Below are 25,144 nucleotides of genomic sequence, written 5' to 3'. Positions count from 1 at the left end.
TTCTTCTAAATTCAAGTAATGCCTAACATCTTGCAATGGAATTGCAGAGGCTTTCGTGGCAACATCAACGACAACGTGGCAACATTAACCGCTACTCTCCAGTTGGTTTCTGCCTGCAAGAAACCTACTTAACTCCTCATATTTCCATCTCCATAAAAAACTACTCAGTCTATCGACTAGATCGGAATACATCCAATTCTGCTCGTGGTGGTGTAGCTATTTTAATTAACACAAGGATTCCTGCTAGGCAAATCACTCTCCTAACCCAAATAAAAGCTGTCGCTGTGCGTCTGATTACTCAGACTGCTTTAACTCTAGTCTCAGTTTATCTCCCACCAAATCATACTTACTCTTATAATGATCTTAAGGAACTTTTATTACAGCTACCCTCCCCTATCTGCCTGCTAGGGGATTTCAATGGCCACCACCCTTTATGGGGATCATCTAAACTAGACAGACGCGGCCGACTGATGAAACTTTACTGGAAAAACAAAACCTCACTCTTCTTAACAGTGGTTCGCACATCCATGTACAGTTACCTAATGGACAGATTTCTGCCATTGACTTATCGATTTGCTCCCCGATACTGTTTTCAGTCATGCAATGGTCCGCTCTGGATAATCCCATGGGCAGCAATAATTTCCCAATTGTTTGTAATCTGATGACTACAAAACCACCATTAGACGAACCCTGCAGGAAATGGAAATTCTCTAAAGCTAATTGGGACAAATTTCAGTCAGCAATCACACTGGACAAAAAAATTATACAACTACATTCCATAGATGAAGTTACCGATTATATCACTTCCTGCCTTTTATCTGCAGCTAGAAGCTCAATTCCAATATCAAGTTCCAAGACTCGACGCCATTTCAACTGTTGGTGGAATGAGGAATGTACAAAAGTGAAGAAAGAACAAAATAAAGCATGGAATTTATTTCGTCGAACTCCAACTACAGTTAATCTTATTAACTACAAGAAACTAAAGGCAAAAGCTCGTCTCATTCAAAGACAAGCAAAGAAAGATTCTTGGACTCGGTTTGCATCGACTATCAATAGAAACACGAACCCACGATTAATATGGAAGAAAATTAGGCAGCTTTCCGGGAGATTTACAACTGTTCCTTCCCCAATTCTCTCCTGCAATGGTCTAGACGTCTCTGCTCCTCTGGATATAGCAAATGCCTTAGGCAAAACCTTTGCTCACGTCTCAGCTGCTTCCACCTACACTCAGGAATTTCAGAAAACCAAGACCACCACAGAACAGAGACACATCAACTTTCGAACTTCACTGCTACTTCCATATAACCAGCCGCTCCAATACTGTGAACTTATGCAAGCCATCAGAACAATACGCAACAGTGCCACTGGGCCAGATGGAATATATTATGTTACAGCACCTTGATGAGAAAAACTTACAAATGCTGCTAGCCTTCTTTAACCGGATCTTCCTGCGAAATATTTATCCCACTTATTGGCGCCACACTACAGTTCTGGCCTTTTTGAAACCTGGAAAAGACCCCTCCAATCCTAATAGTTACAAACCAATATCTCTGTCCAGTTGCCTCGGAAAAATTCTTGAAAAAATGATCCACAGTCGACTCAATTGGATCATTGAAAGCGAACATCTACTAAGTAATTGTCAGCATGGCTTTCTCCAAAACAGGTCCACCTTTGATCTGATGATCAAGGCTGAATCCGAAATTCGCAATGCCTTTGTTAAAAACGAACACCTAGTAATGGTCTCCATAGATATAGAGAAGGCATTCGATACTACCTGGCATTATGGAATTCTCCGTGACCTCCATAATCATGGTCTCCTTCTCAACCTGCCTATATTTATTAGGAACTTCCTCAAGAGCAGATCTTTCCAGGTGCGATATCAAAATTTCCTTTCTACTACATTCTTGCAAGAAGAAGGAGTACCACAAGGATCAGTTTTGAGTGCAACCCTGTTTGCCCTCAGAATTGATTCTCTCACAAAAGACCCCTCGACGTGGGCACCTGTACGTGGTGAGGGGACCTCCCAGTGACGCTGCTGGACTTCCAGACTAGCATCACTGGGATCCAACGCCCACAGCCTAGGTTCCGGGCTTACATCAATGGAATCCGGCGTGTTTGCCGTGCGCTGCGACCCGTGGAAATTCGGAAAAGGGGATCCTGGTGGTTGAGGGGCCCAGCTTCAATACACCACTTTGGCCCCTGCTTCGACAAGACGGGTGGTCCTGGAAGGCCCGGCTAGGATCAATCGGCTAGTAGGTTCGCCTGCGAGGGTCAACCGTGTCAAAGCCATGCCCCTACCCTCATGGTCCGAGGGACAGGATTCAGGCTGGCGGCGGTGCGGGTATGGTGTCTGGGTAGCCCTGGCGTCCCACTCCCGAGCGCATTTATTGCATGCCGGGTAGTGGGCGTCCCTTTGGGCTCCGTGGTGGGTGGGGAGCCCGGGCACTGAACCACTTAAAAAAACTCATGAATCCTGATAAACTTACTTCTTCAGGGGCCCCAACCCGGTCCCTATCTGAAAACATAGACGGAGAGGCAGATAATACTATTGCAACAAAGAGACAGCGAACTGAAACACCATCATCAGGGCCGGTCCCAAGATTTCTAATCATGCATTCCACCACTGAAAAACCGATTGGAAAAATGTCACCCTTCTTCATACAGAAAGGGTTAGATGGGTTAGCAGGTTCTCCCAAATCAGTTAAGAGGCTCCGTTCTGGAGACCTTTTAATTGAAACTAAAAATGACAGGCAATCTGAACATCTCCTCCGAACAACATCAATTGGAGGAATCCCTATAACAGTGACACCACACAGAACACTCAATTCATCGAGAGGTGTCATTTCGGAGTGGGACCTTCTCGACGTATACGAGGAGGAAATCTGCTCCGAATTAAAACCACAGGGAGTCATTGCCGTCAAGAGAATCACTGCGCGAAGGGATGGAAAAATTGTTAAAACCAGGAGCGTTATCCTGACTTTTAACACTCCTAAACCTCCTGATGAGATTAAAGCTGGATACATCAACTGTTCAGTGCGTCCATACATTCCGAACCCTTTACGGTGTTTCAAATGCCAGAAGTATGGACATTCTCAAATGGCCTGCCGTGGAGTCCTTGCATGCGCTCGATGCGGTGCAAAGGACCATGAAACAACAGCATGTTCAGCCCCAAAACCCACCTGTATTAACTGTGAGGGAGAACACCCGGCCTACTCAAGAGCATGCCAGAGGTGGAAAGAAGAAAAAGAAATACAACGGCTGAAGGCAGAGCTAAACATTTCGTACCAGGAGGCAAGGAAAGCGGTGAAACCGCTCAACATCAACAAGCCTACCTACGCCCAGAAGGTAGCAGGGAGGTGTTCCATCGGAACACAGACGGACATGTCCATCCCTCCAAAGGAGTCTTTCACTCCCATCGCGCGATATCTGTTAAGTCCGCAAAAACCTGCACAGAAGGACCAATCAACTGCCACTCCTGTATCGGTACCTCCTAATGCTCCTAAAGTAACAAAGGCAATCACCAAAGAAAAAAATAAGAAAGGTGAAGTACCTCCTACTTCCCAAGAAAACATGGAGGTCGAACAGAAGGAGGTACCCGAAGAGTCAGTCTTGGAACTCTTTGCGGAGGAGGAAATGGACACGGGACAGCGTCCATTCTTCCCCAAAAAAGATAAATCCAAGACTGACAAAAGTAAGCCCTCAGCACCTCGGAAGCCGCCTGATGGACCCACCAAGCCAAAATAATGGCTAAATTCCTACAATGGAATTGTCGTGGATTCCGGCGAAATATAGATGACATCAAGGCCCTCCTGCAAAAGCACGAGCCAGTTTGCTTTTGCTTGCAGGAGACATATCTAAAGGCAAATGATGATCCCACCATGCACAACATCACAGTTTTTCGAAAGGATAGAATTGCGGATGGCTCTGTACATGGGGGAGTGGCTATCCTGGTGGGTAACCAGACCCCAGTGCAGCCCTTGCTAATTACAACCAGCATAGAGGCTGTTGCAATTCGCCTTTCAGTGGGATTCTTATTAACTGTATGCTCTATTTATTTGCCACCTGGGACTGACATCTCCCAGGCAGACCTTGATGATCTTCTAACGCAGCTGCCTCCCCCTTTCTTACTTCTTGGGGATTTTAATGGACATAACACCCTGTGGGGTAGTGCTAACATCAATGGAAGGGGACGAGTCATAGAGCATATGCTCAATGACAATGACCTTTCCCTTCTAAATACTGGAACAAACACCTTTTTCCACATGCCTACCCGTACCTTTTCTGCCATTGATCTCTCTATCTGCTCCCCTTCTCTACTCCCCTCACTCACCTGGGAAGTGGAGGAGAATCCATACGGTAGTGATCACTTCCCCGTGATAACCTTGCTACACAGTGGGAGACCATGTCTTCCCTTCAGGCTACCGCGGTGGAAGATTGATCAGGCTGACTGGACTGCCTTCCAACATCAGGCAAATTTTGATCTTAGTACAGTCAGTCAAGAGCCTATCAATGATGCAGTTAAGTACATCACAGACACTGTTGTCCAAGCAGCTGCTAATGCTGTCCCAAAAACATCAGCCCGGTTTCCACCATTTCCTAAACCTTGGTGGAATTCACAATGCACAGCAGCAAAAAAGGCTCAAAACAAAGCGTGGGGGATATTTCGCCGATATCCTACCACGAACAACCTTATAGCCTTCAAACGTGCACGAGCCAAAGCACGCTACATCCGTCGTCAGAGTCAAAAGGAATCGTGGATCCGTTTTACATCATCTGTTAACCAGTCTACCAACTCTAAGGTAGTCTGGGATAAAATCCGGAAAATGAAGGGAAAATATACCTCCCAACCTTCTGCAATCGTAGATTATAATGGATGCGCTATTGCAGATCCAACTGCAATAGCCAATGCTCTTGGGGAAACATTCTCTAACATCTCTGCAACATCTTCGTATTCCCCAGAGTTCCTGGTCCTGAAATATAAAATCGAAAAACAGGCACTTAACTTTAAAACTAAGGGCATTTATCCCTACAACGGGGATTTCACTATTCTGGAATTGAAAAGAGCCCTCGCTCTTTCCAAAGCAAGTGCCGTTGGACCAGATGGCATCCATTATGAAATGATTAAGCATCTTTCACCAAAATCTATGGATTGTCTGCTCCTTCTGTATAACAGAATCTTTACTGAAGGGCAGTTTCCGGACTCCTGGCGAAAGGCAATCGTTCTTGCCTTTCCTAAGCCAGGAAAGGATCCAAAGGTCACCACCAATTATCGTCCTATTGCTCTGACTAGCTGTCTGTGCAAAATCCTGGAGAGAATGGTTAATTCCCGTTTAATATGGTACTTAGAATCAAACGACCTTCTCTCCAGAATCCAGTGCGGCTTCCGAAGGAACCGGTCCCCTTTGGACCATCTTATTAGATTGGAAGCATCCATCCGGGATGCTTTCCTAAAACGCGAACACTTGGTGTCGGTGTTCTTTGACATGGAGAAAGCGTATGACACAACTTGGAGATTTGGCATTTTAAAAGATTTACATAGCCTAGGCCTAAGAGGGCATCTGCCCTTTTTTATTCAAAATTTTTTAGCCAATCGATCTTTCCAAGTTCGTATGGGATCCTCACTCTCTCGCTCCTTTCGCCAAGAGGAGGGAGTACCACAAGGATCAGTCTTAAGTGTCACGCTTTTTGCCATCAAAGTCAATTCCATCATAGAACAACTTCCTCCAACTGTAAACAGTGCCCTCTTTGTTGATGACTTTAGCATTTTTTGTCAGTCGTGCAACATGAGGGTTATTGAAAGACAACTGCAGAAAGCCATTGATAATCTGAATGTCTGGGCACTTGCCAATGGCTTCAGGTTCTCGCCGGAGAAGACCGTTTGCGTACACTTTTGTCGCAAGCGTAGTCTTCATCCTGAACCTGAATTAAGGCTCGGGCAAAATGTTATTCCAGTAGTGTCAGACACAAAATTCTTGGGACTTGTGTTTGATAAAAAGTTGACCTTTCTCGAACATATTCGTCAACTTCGTACAAAATGCACGAGGGGTCTCAATATTCTCCGCTCTCTCTCCTCAACGCGTTGGGGAGCAGATCGATGCACCCTACTACGGCTTTACCGTGCACTTGTACGCCCCAAATTAGACTACGGGTCCCAGGTATACTCCTCAGCTAGAGATAGTGTCCTCCGATGGCTGGACCCTGTCCACCATCAGGCTCTCCGTATCGCTACTGGAGCTTTTCGAACATCTCCTGTCCAGAGCTTATACGTCGAAGCAAACGAACCATCGTTATCCCTTCGACGTAAGCAGTTGTCTTTAAACTATGCTTTAAAGTTGAAATCCCTGCCAGACCATCCTACGTGGGCATCCGTTTTCGAGCCACGTTGGGAAAACTTGTATAATACCCGTCAGACTGCCAACCGACCTTTTGGTATTCGTGTCCAAGAGCTAATCAGAGAGTTTAACATCATGGTAGACAAGGTGGCAGAAACACCAAAAGAAACTCTTCCACCCTGGCATGCTCATCCCCCACCATGCGACTTTTCCCTTAAGAAATGGGTAAAGTCTGAAACCTCGTCATCTCTCTACCAGAAGCTCTACTCTGCACACCAAGCTGAGCACTCAGACTTCCTGTCCGTTTACACAGACGGCTCGAAGTCTGAATCGTGCGTAGGATCTGCTGCTGTCTTTCCAGACACTATAATATCTCAGCAGATTCCTCCTGAATCCAGCATATACACTGCAGAGCTGTATGCTATAGAGCTAGCCTTGGATCACATTCGAACTTGTCAATGCCAAAGGTCAATAATATATTCTGACTCTTCCAGTGTACTACAGGCTTTATTATCTCTGAGACACAATTCTCATCCAGTTCTTTGTCGGGTTCAGCAGAAGATACATTCTCTTCATGAATACAAGTTTGATATTCGCTTCTGCTGGATTCCTAGCCACATTGGGATAAAAGGAAATGATTTGGCTGACGCTGCAGCCAAATCAGCAACACCCACTCATAATTGTTGCCTGTCAGTCCCCTATACAGACTACAGGCAAATAATACGTAACAAGATATATTCCCATTGGCAAGAACTGTGGCACAGACAGAGAACAAATAAATTATACCAAATAAAGCCTGTAATAGAAATATGGCAGTCTAGTCTGCGCAGGAATCGGAGCGAGGAAGTTGTTCTTGCCCGACTCCGCATAGGACACAGTCATTTGACACATTCTTTTCTGCTGAGGGCGGATGACCCTCCTATGTGCGAGTCTTGCGACACCGTTTTAACTATAAAGCATATTTTAATAGATTGCGTTCATTTTACCCATGTTCGCAATATATATTTTACCGCTTTTACTCATTCGACTGAGCCTTATACACTCAGTCAGATTTTATCAGACAACGACCACGTGTCGGCAGTTTTTAAATTTTTAAAAGCTACTAATATATACCCACATTTATAAATAACAATTTGACGAGGTAACCTTTTTAAAGGTTACCAGAATTTATCTTTATTGATATTTTAATCGTTTCATGGCGCAGTATAACCTTAGCTGTTTTTGCGCCAATAAACACAAAATCAATCAATCAATCAATCTCACAAAAGAACTCCCAAATACTGTAGAGGCGTACCTTTACGCTGACGATCTCTCTATTTCTTGCCATTCACAGAATATGAGATCTATTGAAAGGCAATTGCAGATGTCTCTCAATAAAGTACAAAAGTGAGCTGAGCTCAATGGATATCGTCTTTCCCAACAGAAAACAGTTGCGATCCACTTTTGCAATCAACGCAAACTGCATACGGATCCTGAACTTTGGATATCAAATACCACCATTCCGATTGCCAGCAATATCAGATTCTTGGGACTAATCCTGGACAGCATTAGCATTAGTAGAGGCATTTGATGCAAGAAAGCAAGCTTATGCAGCATCAGCCAAAAAAAAAAAAAAAAAACCACTTCCACTTCACCCCTCTGTTCGTTCAAAATACATGTCCAGCTGAGCCTTAAACTTATTTAGGCTATCAACCTCCACCACAAGGGATGGCAGTCTGTTCCACCAACCAACCACCCGCTGGCTAAAGGCAAATTTCCGCACGTCTATCCTACATCTGTCTTTCCTCAATTTGAATTTATGCCCTCTCAGGTGATTTTTCTGAGCTAGAGGAAGAATCCCATCAGCATTGAGCATGCTTAAACCATTCAAGGCTTTATACACCTCTATCAGATCACCTCGCTGGTGCCTAGTCTTCGGACACTGTAATTTGCAAAACTTAAGCCTTTCTTCGTAAGAGCACCCCTTTGTTCCATTCACTAATTTTGTTGCCCTTCTCTGTACTCGTTCCAGCAGCTCTACATCCTTCTTGAAATGAGGCCTCCAGACCTGTATAGAGTACTCTAGGTGTGGCCTGACCATTGCCTTATACAATGGAATAATCACCTCCTTATCCCTGCTGGAAAAATTCCTGTATATCATTGACAATACTCCATGAGCTACTCTTGCAGCCCGTCTGCACTGCTCAGAGAACTTCATATCTGCCTGCACAATCATCCCCAAGTCCCTTTCATTCTCTACCACTGTCAGTGTAGTACCACAGAGTTGATACGTTGCTCTGGGGTTGCTGTTTCCCATGTGTAGTACTTTACATTTGTCAATGTTAAACTTCATTTGCCACCTCTCAGCCCATCTGCACAACCTTTCCAGATCCTGTTGCAGCAGCATAGTGTCAGTAGTGTCCTTGACAACCCTGCCAACCTTTGTATCATCTGCAAACTTGGACATTAAGCTTGATATACCATCATCAATATCATTTATAAATACAGAAAACAGTAATGGACCCAACACTGAGCCCTGAGGGACTCCACTAATAACATTATAACACGATGAGCAGTGTCCATTGATTACCACTCTCTGTCTTCTCCCCCTCAACCACCCCTTTATCCATAGCAGCAATTTGCCTCCAATGTCACACTGCTCCAATTTGTGTAACAGTCTTCCATGTGCAACAGTATCAAAAAGCCTTTCTAAGATCCAAGTATATAATATCAAAGTTATTCCCTGCATCCAGTTCTTTTGTGACTGCATCATAGTATCCAATCAAGTTGGTCAGGCAAGACTTCCCCTTAACAAAACCATGCTGTGTCTGAGCTATAACTGAAGTCTTGTCTAAATGATCCTGCAGTGCTTCTTTAACCAGTGCGTCCATTAATTTTCCTGGAACAGAAGTTAAGCTCACAGGTCTATAATTACTTGTGTCAGCCTTTGATCCTCTGAACAGTAAGCTGAACTTCTTTGAGCATGTTAAATTATTACGTAGTGCCTGTCTCAAAAAGATCAACATGCTAAAAGCTTTATCTGCCCATTCTTGGGGAGCAGAACGTACAACTTTGCTACTCTTATATAGAGCATTGATCAGATCCCGTTTAGATTATGGTGCTCTAGTTTATGATTCTGCCCGAAGGAGTTTACTTCGCTGGCTGGATCCTATTCAACATAATGCACTTCGGATTGCAATTGGTTCGTATAGGACATCTCCAACTCATAGTCTATACATTGAAGCTCAAGAGCCCCCTCTGCATCTCCGCAGAAAAAAGGTGTTATTTAAATATTCAGCCAAAATACAGACTTGCTCTTTGCATCCTATTCAGCCCGCACTGTTTGCAGCCGCTATCAGTGAAGCACATTCTGATTGAATGTAGCTTGTTCGACACTGCCCGACAGTCTACTTTCAGCTCCATCTCAAACCTCTTGTCACTCAACAGCATCATAGGTAATGACGCAAAACTCTCCGAATTTTTCACCTTCTTGAAAAAAATTAAAATGTATGACCAACTCTAATTGCTCCCAGAGCAGTTATCACATGTATACTGACTTACTTTTATAGGCGCAATATGGCCTATGTAGCCCTTGCGCCAGAAATCCCATAACAACAACAACCTATTCAGCCATACCTTTTTAATCAACCACTAGTTAATCTCTATAGAAATAAACCAAGTAAAATCCGACCAGCTGGCCTACGGCTCCTTGAAATATCACAGAACTGGAATTAGCATTAGTAGAGGCATTTGATGCAAGAAAGCAAGCTTATGGAGCATCAGCCAAAAAAAATAAATAAATAAAAAATAACCACTTCCACCTCACCCCTCTGTTCGTTCGAAATAGTTGTTCCTCTCCACAATAGGCAACAGATAAAGAATTACTCTCATCCTCCGTATATCCCCTTTCCTCAACTGACTTGTGATACTTATTTTCTACAATGGGGAAAGAATCGCCTACCGATACTGAATGTGCAAAACGCCATGCTAGCCATCTTCAAAGCTGTGCTGATTTCTTGCCGGTATATGGTTCCAAATCTCTTTCAACTGTTGGAGAAGCAGCACTGTTTCCCCTCTGCTATCATATCAGCTTCTCTTCCACCTGAGTATAGCAACTTTTCAGCAAAACTGTAAGCAATACAATTAGCTCTAGAAAATTTGACCCTACACCCATCTGCAAAATATATAGTTTACACTGACTCTCTCAGCTCAATTAGAGCAATGCAGAATCCCTCTCAAAAGAATCACCATATTTTAATGAAAATCAGGAGTTTGCTATTGCAAATTGATCACCGTCAACAACTAGTGAAGTTTTGCTGGATTGCGGCACATTCAGGCAAAAGGAAATGAATTATCTGATATATCTGCTAAAAATCCATCAATCTTAGACTTAACCTCTGTTTTCATTCCAGTATCTGATTATAATATCATAATTCAAACAGCATATCATGCACAGTGGACAGAGCTTTGGCATAAAGAAACAAATAACAAACTTTTTCAATTGAAACAGGACCCAAAATTATGGCACTCGTGCACTCAGACAGTTCGGCGAGAAGAAGCGGTACTCGCACAGATAAGAATAGGGCATACCCATCTGACTCACCTCCATTTACTCACCGGCAGTGATCCTCCTCAGTGTTCACACTGCTCTGAACATCTAATAGTCAAACATATTTTGATTGACTGTCCATACTATCAACCACATCTTACTTCAACACTTCAAAATCTGGCTAATCTTCAAGAACCATTGACACTACATCATATCATAGGAGAGGAAGCCAATATTAAGGAACTTTTTTGCTTTCTGAAACAAATTAGAGTGTATAATCTTTTATGAATAGCTTTCAGAACTGAAATGAATTTGAATTGCTACGTTCTTAATTATTTTCTGATATAACTACGAATAGGCGCACTATAGCCATAGCAGCTAATGCGCCAATAAACAACCATACCACACACACACTTCTATATAAAGAAACCCAATGAAAACACACCTGCTGGCATTTTAATGCAGGAGCTAATGCAATCCTGGAACATCTATTTTGGAAATAAATCTCATGCCGCAGATGCAGTACAAGCACCATGGGCAACATATATACCTCTATGTGATAACTCCTTTCTTCAGTGGAAAAAATACTCCCTATCGAATCAAAATCTTAGACAGTTACATGATGCTCATGCATTGGCCAATGCTCACAGCCTTCATGTATATACAGACGGCTCAAAAACTGAAATGTCCGTAGGAGCTGCAGTGGTCCTTCCTTCATCCACTATCTCTGTCCAGTTACCAATTGAATGTAGTGTTTTTACAGCTGAACTGTATGCAATAAAAATGGCTTTGAATCTCCTTAACAACCTATTAAATACCCAGGTCATAATATATACAGACTCTTTAAGCACAATGAGTGCCTTACAAAATAAACTACAACATTCCCATCCACTTCTCACACAAATCAGATCACTGTTATGTAACCTTGATGACAAGAAGCTGACTGTAAAATTCTGCTGGATACCCAGCCACGTAGGAATTCCAGGAAATGAGCGTGCAGATGAAGCTGCAAAGCGCCCTGCTTGTTTTGACTCCATCTCAGTTCCTCCCTCTGATTTCAAACCAATGATACAACGGATATGTACTGAGATGTGGTCTGAAATGTGGCATACCCAGACAGGAAACAAACTTCTTGAGATAAAACAGAATCCACAGTTGTGGAGATCCAGTTTCAGACTAAACAGGCATGAAGAGGTCATGCTTGCAAGAGCATGAATTGGTCATACACATCTAATGCACCTGTTTTTACTGCTAGGAGAAGATTCTAAACTTTGCTTACACTGTAACTGCCTACTTACCCTTAAGCACATCCTAATTGAGTGTGCACATTATCATTCAGTTAGAATTGCATGTTTCAAATCATAGCTAAATTTACAAAAACCTCTACAACTGTCCCAAATACTTGGAGATGAAAGCAATTTCTCAGAACTTTTTACTTACCTGAAAACGATTAACGTCTACAGTCACTTTTAGACCTATTTCCTATAACGTATACAGTCACTTCTAGACCAAAGTAACAGGTGCAATTTGACCATAGTAGCCCTTGCGCCATTAAACCCCACTCCAACAACAACAACAACAGCAAACGGAACCTTCACCCTGAACCAGAACTTAAACTCGGACAAGACATCATTCCAGTAGCACCCGAGACAAAATTCTTGGTGCCCATTTTCGACAAGAAGTTGACATTTTTACATTATATTCGTCAACTGCGGACAAAATGCAGCAGAGAGTTGAATCTCCTACACTCTATTTCCTCCGATAAATGGGGAGCAGACCGCTTCACTTTACTCAGCCTTTATCGTGCCCTTGTCCGATCTAAACTAGACTATGGGTCACAAGTGTACGCATCGGCTAGAAACAGCGTACTTAGATGGCTGGACCCAGTTCACCACCAAGCCATCCGTATTGCTACTGGAGCATTTAGAACATCCCCTGTCCAGAGTTTATATGTTGAAGCAACTGAACCACCACTGTCATTTCAACGAAAGCAATTGTCTTTAAAATATACCTTTAAATTAAAATCCCTGCCAGACCATTCTATATGGACATCAGTTTTCAAGCCACAATGGGAAAACCCATATAACACTTGTCAGACTGCCTACCAGCCTTTTGGTATCCGTGTCCAAGAGCTGCTCAGAGAACTCGACATCATGGTTGACAATGATGCCACTTCCACCCTGGCATGCTCACTTACCATCATGCGACTTTTTCATTAGCAAGAATCTTGGAATGCCCTACCAACAAGCTAAATGCAATTAAGCCTCTAATAATGCCTTGGCATTCTATTCAGCACAGGGTTCAATGGGAGGAAGTAGTTTCTGCTTGGCTACACATAGGACATTCTCACGTGACTCATTTGTATTTTCTGAGGCCTAATGATTGTCCTGTGTGTAGATATTGTAACATAATTTTAACTATTCATCATATTTTAGTAGAATGTACATCTTATAGTAATGAACGCCGTTTATGTTTTACCCATCTGTCTGAGCCTTATACACTTAGGCAGATTTTATCAGACAACAACGATGTGTCAGATGTATTCAAGTTTTTACAACTGATTAATCCATATAGTTTTATTTAGATTGCTTTAATGTTTAATATATTATGAATGTTTTATGCCATATATTTTTTTATAATGTATTAACTAGATATGTTATTTTATATTTTTACGTATTTCCTATATCTTTGTATTTTATTACCTTTTGACTTGGCATTCAATAATATTATATTCTGTGAAATAAGAAGCTTGCTGTTTAAAAAAAAATTCTGTTGTATCGCATTATTATCAGTGCAAAATGAAGAGGCAGTTGTAGGACTATAGCAGTAATTAAAATATTAATTAAACAAGAAAAAGTTCTCTTCTTAAAAGCCTGTCTAGTACCTGTAGATACTTGTATTTTAATCAGTGAATTAGCGTGACATTATCTTATAAAATAGATCTTAATTGAATATTTTCTTCACATGCTTTACAGCTATCAGCTGAGGTTATCACATTGTAGAACATTGTAAGGTTTCATAGTGGGGTGGTTGAGGTATCTTACTTTCTGCTCAGAAGGTACCAGCAATTTCTGAAACATAGCAGATATTCAGGAAGAAAAGCTTCCTTTTTCTTTTTTTTTCCTATAAAGGTTAATCTATTTTCAGAAGCCACTCCTTTTTCTGTTGAAACAAAACTTCTAATGGTCTTGATTTGCTACTCTGAAATCTACCTTTCTTCACTGCTAGATTTAGAAAATCAAATGCTTGTCTTGCTAAATTGATGTCTTATTGTTGTACTCTGTATCATTAAATTCAGGATAAAATTTGCACATATGTGTGGGGATTAAAGTAATTGATAAAGCATATTTTATGCTTAGGCCAATTTTGCAGATGTCTATATTCCTGAGGGATTTGAACCTCCTTCTCCACAAAAAATATCAGAACTTTCTCGGCATGAGCATGGAGTACAGTCTGGTCCAGTGGTTATTTTAGATGCAAAGACGCTTTTAATTCCTGAATTATATTATGATGGTAATGGTACAGGTATGTAAAATTGAATTAACTTTAATTGTGTTAATCCTTTATTACATGTTAAGCTTGAATAAATGTTTATAATATTATACCTTAAAATTAACAATAAAAAAATCATCCATCTAAACTACAGCTGAAACCCATTAAAACCTGATTCGTTAGAATGCAATTCTGCTTATAACGCAATGCAAGCATGGCTCCCATTTTTCATCAGTTGAAATGTGTTTTTAGTCACTGAAGATCAAGATTTTGGATTCCTTCTGAACACTAGCAATATTTTTAGTTTAACTCGAATGCATTATCTTTTGATTTCTGTAAGAAAATAATAAACAACTTGTAACTTTACTGCAAAGTGTTTGAATATACATACTTGCTGGTTTGCAAACTGGACTTAAATTTCTTGAAACAGAAAAGGTAGATTTCCTTTCAATTTCCCAGTTAAAACACCTTATTGAAATTGTTATAAGGAAACAAAGAGATGCAATGAAACAGTCAACCCTTGATACAGTTTTTAAAAAAAAAATTAGACTTGAAAGTAATGTTGCTAATGTCTACTTAGTTGCTGAAAGAACACAGAGTGCATTGTTTTCCTTTTTCTCCCCAATTTTTGACCGTTCTTTAATTTCAAAACACGAACATAACAGTCAATACAAGCACGTGGAAAAGCAATTTTTGTGAGTATTGATTTGTTTTTGTGACAAAAGTTGTGCGATTATCGTGTTTATTTATATTTAGCAACATGATTGTCGGTTTTTTAAGTACTTTATTGCACACTGCATCAGTAAAAGATTGAAACAACGCAACTGCATATTATTTCCATTATTATTCTTTGCGTGATTTTTCTTAGATGTATTATTGCAATTATCACACAAAAAAAGAGATAAGCAAAATTGATAGTAAGTATGAAGTTTGAATGCTGCAAAATGGCTAGAATTTTCGAAGTCGATCCTGCTTATACCGCGATGTGATTCTTTGGAGCCAGAGCATTGCGTTATAATGGATTTCAGCTGTATATGGTTATTCTCTTTACATCCATTCATGTGTTTTAAAATTCTCTACTTCTGAAAACATCTACTCGTTTCCACCTTTTCCCAACCAGGGTGGAATGCATTTGTCCTAGAGGCTGTCATAGTCATTCTCTCAGATATTGCAAGCTGTGCTTTTGATACCTGGGAGTCTAAACCTCTGATGGAACTGATATTTGGGCGATACTGATGTCAAGTGGACCTAATTTCTGCAAAGTGAAGTTGGTCTGTGATAGCCAAATCTTCAGCTTGCACCTTTATGATGGTGGTACTGTTAGTAATGCTGGGTAAAACCCCATGTGAAAGTCCTGAAATACAGCACTGTAGGTGACCATCCAAGTGCAAACCAACATAAACAGGGGTCAAGGTGTGGCACCCAAACCACACAGAGGAATCCACCCCTCTCTGTTACTACGCAATACTAGGTGGTAGATGACTCTCATTAACCGGTGCAATACCACCAATTTGCTTATTGGAGGCTTGAAGTGGTGGAACCCATGTTTAGTCTTCAGAGCAAAGCTTCAGCAAACCGTCTTCCATCATGCAGTATGACTAATATCTTTTGAGGTTATGATGGACATCATGACGAGATCCAATTTTCCTTATATTTCAAGAGTACAGCTCTAAAATGATGTGTGCAGGCCAGCTACTAGATAGTCCACCAGACTGAATCTGTGGGTAATTCTCTCGCTCTCTCTCTCTCTCTGGGAGGCATCCAGATCAGCTAGTGTATAATCTCGCTGCCTCTGCTCTGGCAGATGACTGGGGGAGTTCAAGTAGTGTGTATGTGGGGGGGCTTTGTTGAGACCACATGATGTCAAGGAGCTGGGTATATTCTTACAATGTGTATGCCATATCCAAAAAATTTCCTTACTTCATACGGTATGCCCCCCCACCATTTCTCAATCCTGAATACACCATGAATTGTTAAACTAATAGAAAAAACTTATCTGCGAAAAGATCTAAACCTCCTAAACACCACCTTTTACATTTAACAAATATACGTGGTCTCAGTTCTAATCTCAGTGATGTCCATTTCCACTTACAGTCTGCCAGACCCCATGTACGTTTTCCTGATAGAATCCGAGCAGTTGATTCAAACACTGTTCGGCCCGGTCCCAGGTGCCAAGCGTTTTTCGAGAGAAAGTGATATTACTGCGACTTAGAGTGCTCTTGACAAGTGATTAAAATTATTTTTAAAGTTCCTGTCTTTCTCTCAACAGTCTTATTTAAAACAATTTATTCCTGAAAAACTAAAAGTTAGAAAGCAGAAGGGAAAGTGCCTTTCTTTACATTTTTTATTAATAACCAACAAACATGTCAACCACTTGACCTCCTTGCGACATTGCTTCAATCTCACCCCATTTCAGTATTCCACTGTTCTATAGAGATCTGCTGTATAATGCATTTCATTATAAATGCATTATACAGCAGATCTCTATAGAACAGTGGAAACGCATATGGGAAAAAGAAAAAATAAGCTTTTTGAAATTAAGGGAGAACCCAAAGATTGGCAATCCAGTCTGAGAGGAAATTGAAAAGAAGAAACTGTACTAGGGCAACTGCAAATTGGCCACAATTATCTCACTCACAGTTACCTATTAAGAAAGAAAGTTGCCCCACAGTGCAGTAACAGTTCATGCCCACTCACTGTAAAGCATATCATCAGAGAATGCCCACTATATCTAAGAGCGGACCATATTGTCAAGCGATAGTTCCCAAGTGATCTTTCTAGTGTGATTACCTAGCGTTTTTCCTAGGGTGAGTACTAGTGTTTTCATAAACCCACTGCTCGCAACGTTACTGCTGACTGATTGCAACAGTACTGCTTCCCTCACTGAGCAACGTCATGCTTCACAGCTAGCGATGTACTGCTCTCCTATTCTTCTGATCACTTGGTCATGGCCCCAAGGGCCAAGCGATAGTTTCCAAGTGATCTTTCTAATGCGATTATCAAGCGTTTTTCCTAGGGCAAGTACTAGTGCTTTCTTTAACCCTCCACCACTTGCAACGTTACTGCTGACCACTTGCAATGTCACTGCTTCCCTCGCTGAGCAATGTCACTGCTTCACCACTAGCAACGTTACTGCTATCGCTAGCAATGTACTGCTCTTCTCTTCTTCTGATTGCTTGGCCACTGGTTGGCACCGCTCCTGCCTCCACATAGCGGGATCACTAACCTGGGAGAAGGAATTCCCTCTTCTGGGGCTAAAAGGAGCAGCAATGGATTGCGATGCATTTCCACCGCTAGAGCCCACGGGCTCCAGACCTGTTAACTCTGATTCAGAGCATGACTTGAATCCTTCGAAGAGACAACAGACTGAAAAACAGAGTGCAGATATGCCAGCATTTCTAATAATGCACTCATTATCCTCACAACATGTCGGCAAGTTATTGCCATTTCTAATACAGAAATGTTTAGAATCGGTTGTTGGATCCTCTAAAATGGTTAGTGTCTCCAATCTGGAGACCTTCTAATTGAAGCTTCCAAGCCATTTCAGAAAAACTGTTAAAATTGACAACATTTAACAGCATTCCAGACAGTTACGCCCCATAACACTCTGATCAGAGGCGTAATCAGTGAATGGGACCTACTAACTGTCTCTGAACAAGAAATAATAGAACTTAGTGAACAAAAAATGACTCGTGCACGGAGAATCATGACCTAAAAAGATGGCAATCTAGTTGTTGTTGTTTGGTTTTTAGGAGCATTAGCAACTAAAGCCATATTGCTCCGGGGGGGGATATGTGGTGGTCAATTCCCTGACCTTTCCGTATCCTCCATATTTGGTGGTTACGGGCTCGAACCCCGGTCTAATCAAGAAGCGTGTGCTACGCACTGCGGCCCCGGGTGCCAAGCGTTATTGTGATCGAGCGATTCTCTGAGCTATTTACAAAGCGTTTTCTTACTGCGACAGTTCTTGTTAATTTGGAAAGTTTCTCTTACGTTTAAAACTATTTATTGTTAACTTACTCTTACGAATTGTAAGTAAGTTACAGAAAGGAAAACCACCTTTCTTTTTTCTTTCCTTAAACTAACAAACTAACTTACACCGCTTGGTCACTCTAGCGGCACTGCTCCTGCCTCCCCGTGGCGGGGCCGGTAACCTTGGCAGAAAAGTCTCTCTGCCAGGGGCTAAAAGGAGCTGACATGGATCTCAAAGATAGTTATCCATCTGTTGAGCCTCGTGCCTCAACCTGTCCAAGGACAGACCAAACTGATTTTGACACATCCCATCCTAAGAGACAAAGAACAGAAGTTTCCAAAAAGGAATCGCCTCTGTTTCTTATAATACATTCCCAAACAAGTCAACCAATAGGTGCACTTTCTCCATTTCTTATCGAGAAATGTCTCGAGAATGCTGCCGGACCACCTAAAATGGTGAAAAGACTCCGCTCCGGAGATCTACTTATAGAGACCATGAATAGTAGGCACTCTGAAGCCCTACTGAGAATTTCAAAATTTGCTAATATTCCTGTCACAGTAACCCCACATGCCACCCTAAATTCATCCAAAGGAGTGCTCTCTGAGTGGGACTTATTAAATGTTACTGAAGAGGAATTAGTCCAAGAGCTACAAGATCAAAAAGTTATACAGGCAAAGCGAATTAAAATCAAGAAAGATGGCGAACTGGTTCCGACACGCAGTGTTATACTGACGTTTTCAACACCAATCCTTCCAGCTACAGTTAAGGCTGGATATCTGAACTGCCATATCCGACCTTATATCCCTAATCCGCTCAGGTGCTTCAAGTGCCAAAAATTTGGCCATGCTCAAACAGTGTGTAGAGGGGTTTCAGTGTGCCCCAACTGTGGATCCAAGGAACACACTCAGACAGACTGCCCAGCACAAACACCAGTATGTCCAAACTGCAACGGTAGCCATCCAGCTTACTCAAAAGTTTGTGAAACCTGGAAAACAGGAAAGAAGATACAGAAATACAAAATAGAAAACAAAGTGACTTATCAAGAAGCAAGGAAACAAGTTTTGCTCACAGTACCGAAACTCACATATGCAGCTGCAACACAAAAATACAAATCAGAAGGAACACAAACTGAAGTGTCCATACCACCAGCTACATCCATTTCCGGCTGGGCTCGGACTGTTCTAGCGAATCCGCAGGAGTCCCCTAAAGAAAAAGTAAAAGAACAAGCAAATAATACCCCAGTAACCGTACCACCAACTATTGCTCCATTACGTTCAGATACTGAAAGTCTAAGAAATCTTAAACAGCAAAATACTTTAACCGCAGATATGGAAACCGATAACACCACCAACAATGATGAAACAGTCTTAGAAATACATGCTGAGGAAGACATGGATACTGCACGACCCACTTTCCCGAGAAAAGATAAAATAAAACTGGAACGCCATAAACAGATTGGTTCTAAAAAACAGTCAGAAATAATTTCTACCTCAAAAGCTAAATAATGGAACAGTTGATTCAATGGAATTGTAGAGGCCTCCGTAACAACATAGATGACATTCACGACTTGATAAATCAGCATCATCCAGTAGGCATCTGTCTACAAGAAACGAATCTCTCTCCACAAGTGACACTTTCAGTTAAAAACTATACCTTGTTCAGGCAAGACAGGATCTCTGCCCATGGATCACATGGTGGTGTAGCTATATTGATTGACAGTAAAATCCAATCCAGACGTATTCCTGTCCAAAGCACTTTAGAAGTAGTTGCAGTACGCCTCGCTCTTGGCACAACGCTTACTCTCGTATCTATATATATCTCACCAAATCAGAACTGCCCGATAACTGAACTAGATGATCTTATCTTACAACTACCTTCTCCTTTCTGCATATTGGGTGATTTTAATGCGCATCACCAGTTATGGGGATCTTTACATACAGACAACCGGGGACGCACGATAGAGGCTTTTCTTTTAAAGCATAATATCACACTGCTGAACACAGGCTCCGACACCTATGTCCATTTTCCAACAGGCTCAACTTCTGCTATAGATCTGTCCTTATGCTCACCAATGTTATTTCCAGATTTCGATTGGAGAGTTTCAGAAAATCCATTAAACAGTGATCATTTTCCTATAATCTGTAAGCTCTGCACAAGAAGAAACTTACCAGTAAGTAGTCGAACCAAGTGGAAATTCTCAAAAGCTGACTGGAATAAATATGCATCAAGCGTTACACTAGATGATGATATTATCCATCATCACTCCATAGATGACGCCGTTAAACACATCACAGAAGAAATGCTGGCGGCAGCTGCTATAGCCATTCCTAAAACTTCAATTAAAGGATTCAAACACAAAAATTACTGGTGGAATTCGGCGTGTAACACTGCTAAGGCGGAAAAGAACAAGGCATGGAATCAGTTCCGAAAAAATCCAACCACTGCCAATCTGATTACCTTCAAGAAACTTAAAGCCCAGGCCCGATACATCCGGCGAAAAGCTAAAAAAGAGTCTTGGATTCGTTTTGCCTCATCTGTCACTAAAGACTCAAGTGCAGGACTGATCTGGCGGAAAATAAGATGCCTTACCGGAAAGTCTCCATCAATTCTCTCCTCTATCATTGTCTATAAAGGACAAGAGGTAACCCTTCCCGAGAATATTGCAAACATCCTCGCGGAATCCTTTGCTCACCATTCTGCATCAACCTCATATGATCCAACTTTCTTAAAAAGCGAATCAGTAGCTGAAAAATATAAAATAAATTTCAGAACGAAGTCAGCCCTCTCTTATAATGAACCACTTACCATATATGAATTAGAAGAATCTCTAAAAAAATCTGTCAATAGTGCATCTGGTCCAGACGGCATATTCTACTTAATGATAAAAAATCTAAATGAGAAATCTCGTTACTCTCTCCTAAAACTTTTCAACCGGATATTTGTCACAAATTACTTTCCCCTATCTTGGCGCCATTCTGTAGTCCTACCCATTCCAAAACCAGGAAAAGACCAATCAGACCCACATAATTATAGACCAATCTCACTTACTAGCTGCTTAGGTAAGACCCTGGAAAAAATGGTACATCGTCGCCTCACCTGGTATCTGGAAACTCAAACTACGGTGAACAACGATCAGTTTGGATTTCGTAAAAACAGATCTACCTTAGACCTCATGATAAAGGCTGAGGCAAATGTGCGAAATACATTCATAAAAAACGAACATTTAGTTATGGTGAGCTTAGATATAGCGAAAGCCTTTGAAACTACGTGGCGTCATGGCATCCTTTGTGACCTGCATGCCCTAGGATTAAAAGGACATTTACCAGCATTCATTCAGAGCTTTCTTGAATATCGAACTCTCCAGGTCTGTTATCGAGGTACACTCTCCAAAATCTACATACAGGAAGAAGGAGTCCCACAAGGGTCAGTCCTTAGTGCCACACTCTTCGCAGTTAGAATACACACTCTAACAACAACCATACCGAATTCAGTAGAAACTTATCTTTATGCCGATGACCTCACTATATCCAGTCACTCACAAAATATGTACTCTATCGAAAGGAAACTCCAAATATCAATAAATAAAATACAAACGTGGATGTCACAAAATGGTTACAGACTGTCACCAGAGAAAACTGTCGCTATACACTTCTGCAAGAAACGAAAACTGCACCCTGATCCTGAATTGCGCCTGGGAAACCATGCTATTCCAGTTAATGATAATATTAGATTTTTAGGATTAATATTAGATAAAAAATTAAACTTCCTGAAACACATACAGCATGTACGAACTATTTGTTTGAAGAAAATGAATATTCTTAGAGTGCTTTCTGCGATGTCATGGGGAGCTGACCGACTCTCCCTCCTTCACCTGTATAAAACTATAATCCGATCCAGACTAGACTATGGCGCACCCGTATATGGCTCAGCTAGAAAATCAGCTTTACAGTCCCTAAATACCATTCAACATAATGCACTTAGAATAGCCCTAGGTGCCTTCCGAACGTCGCCAGTCCAGAGTCTTTATATTGATGCACATGAACCTCCATTATCGTTTCGGAGACAGATGCTGCTGCTTACGTACGCTGCCAAACTTCGGAGTATGCCCTCACATCCCATCTGGCCTTACATGTTTGCTCCGTCTTTCCAAAATTTATACAGAAATAAACCAAATGAAAATAAACCTGCTGGAATCAGATTGAAAGATGTTGTACAGAATTGGAGTGTCCCACTCGACAATATCCACCCAGACACGGAAGACATTGAGCCTCCATGGTCCAATTTTACACCTTTAATCGATGAATACTTTCAAAAGTGGGGAAAACAGGCGTTGGACAATCACAATATACAGCAGCTACATTCAACTCATGCATCAGCAAACACTCACTGTTTTCAAATTTATACTGATGGATCAAAATCTGATAAAGATGTAGGTGCTGCAGTAGTTCTTCCAACTTGTGCAATCTCCGAAAAACTTTTCCCAAGTTGTAGTATTTACACCGCTGAACTCCATGCAATAAAAATGGCTATCAAACACGTCAACAACAGGTCTAATGAAGAAATTATAATCTATACCGATTCCTTGAGTGCAGTAACGTCTTTACAACATAAATTTCCGAAATCTCATCCTATTCTGAAAGAAATCAGAGCTCAGCTAATTAATCTCGCAAAACATAACACAGAGGTAAGGTTCTGCTGGATTCCTGGGCATGCTGGAATCCAGGGAAATGAGAAAGCAGATCAAGCAGCAAAAAACCCAGTCAACCCCGTATCTTCACTTGCCTCGATTCCTTATATGGACTGTAAACTTATCATAAAACAGTTATGTATTGACCAATGGACATCAGTATGGCAGCAGCAAACCCACAATAAACTTTTCCAAATCAAGAAAAAGCCACAATACTGGAAATCTAGTTCACGACTAAACAGAAGAGAAGAGGTTGTCCTTGGAAGGACACGCATCGGGCATACCTATCTCACCCACCTCCATCTGTTGACAGGGGATGAACCTCCTCACTGTCGCCATTGTTCCGCCCTACTTACAGTGAAACACATTCTCCTCGAGTGTCCTTACAATCATGCTGCCCGATTAACAAATTTTAAATCGGTTTTAACCCAAAACAATTCATTAGAGATGAACCATATTCATCAGTGATGACGCAAATCTATCCGATTTATTTAGTTTTTTAAAACAAATTCATTTATTTGAACTTGTGTGACGTACGACTGAAAAAAAAAAAAAAAAAAAAAAAAAAAAAAAATTTTTGCACAATTACTGTGACAGGCACAATTTGGCCTTAGTTGCCCTTGTGCCAATAAACTTCCATTTAAACAACAACAACAACAGCTACGCACTGCTGCTCCTGCCCACCTGGCTACGGAGGGTGCCGGCAACCTACTACGAACCATCATTTTAACATTCAGTACTCCGACTCTTCCATCTTCTGTTAAAGCAGGTTACCTATATTGCATGTATTATATATGCCGATTCAATGAGTGCACTACAGGTTTTATCAGCGGTGTCACGCACTAATCATCCAACCCTGTCCCGAATTCAGCAGATAATATACAGCCTCTATGTAAGTGGATTCGATATCAGCTTCTGCTGGATCCCCAGTCACATCGGGATTAGAGGAAATGATTTGGCTGACATTGCAGCCAAATCGGCACCCCTGACGGATAATCTTGACCTGTTAGTCCCCTATACAGACTACAGGCAAGTGATCCATAGTAACCTACAATCTCGCTGGCAAGATTCGTGGCATCGCCTGGTCACTACAAACAAACTATATCGAATTAAGTCTGTGATCCATCCTTGGCGGTCCAGCTTACCCAGGGATCGCAAAGAGGAAGTTGTTCTTGCTCGGCTCTGCATAGGACACTGTCATGTGACACACTCCTTTTTGCTCTGGGCTGATGACCCTCCTATGTGCGAGCAATGCGACACCATTTTATCTGTTCAACATATTTTATGTGATTGTACCAGTTTTAGAAATGCTCGTTTTACCTCTTTTAACCATCTGACTGAGCCATATACACTCTGTCAGATTTTATCCAACAATGACCATGTGTCTGCTATTTTTAGCTTTCTAAAATCAGTAAACCTTTTTACTCACATTTAAAAAGTCTACCTTATTATTGTTACTTGTTTACTGATATTTGTTTGTCTAGATCTATATGCTGAAGACGACATGGATACACGTCCATTCTTCCCAAAAAAGGAAAAAATAAAATTTGACCGTCAAAAACAGAGCACGTCTAAAAAACAGACGGATTCGACTGCTAACTCTAAACCTAAACAATGAATAAAATAATCCAATGGAATTGCAGAGGGTTTCGTAGCAACATAGATGACATATACGAGTTAATCGACCGTTATCATCCTGTGGGTATATGCCTACAAGAGACAAATTTAACACCTCAAGTATCTGTATCAATTAAAAATTATACTCTTTTTCGTCAAGACAGGTCCACTACACAAAATGCTCATGGAGGAGTAGCCATACTGATAGACTCAACAGTTCCTTGTAAGAAAATTGTTCTCCAAACTTCCCTAGAAGCCGTCGCAGCTCGTATAGTGGTTGGCACTGCTTTAACGATCGTCTCAATCTATCTTCCACCCAATAAACCATGTTCAATTCAGGAACTGGAAAACCTTATTCTGCAATTACCTTCTCCCATCTTCCTGTTAGGAGACTTTAACGGTCACAATCCATTATGGGGATCTCCCGTCTCAGATAGACGTGGAGAGCTCATTGAAATGTTACTAGACAGACAGAATTTAACGTTACTGAACACTGGCTTATCCACGTACATTCA

General features: G+C 41.4%; 1 protein-coding gene across 1 annotated transcript in view; it reads left to right on the top strand.

Moving 5' to 3' along the window:
- LOC150085794 (protein Skeletor, isoforms B/C-like) overlaps positions 1-25,144 on the top strand; it is a 715,869-nt gene that overhangs the window by 130,421 nt on the left and 560,304 nt on the right. The window contains exon 5 of the mRNA XM_090374255.1: positions 14,220-14,385. Coding sequence (XP_090230381.1) covers positions 14,220-14,385 — 166 coding nt within the window. The remainder of the gene's footprint in view (positions 1-14,219; positions 14,386-25,144) is intronic.

Source organism: Mastigoproctus giganteus, chromosome 5 (genome assembly GCF_048544385.1).
Source record: "Mastigoproctus giganteus isolate SK-2022 chromosome 5, ASM4854438v1, whole genome shotgun sequence".
Lineage (NCBI taxonomy): Eukaryota > Metazoa > Arthropoda > Arachnida > Uropygi > Thelyphonidae > Mastigoproctus > Mastigoproctus giganteus.
This window is presented reverse-complemented; position numbering and strand designations above follow the sequence as displayed.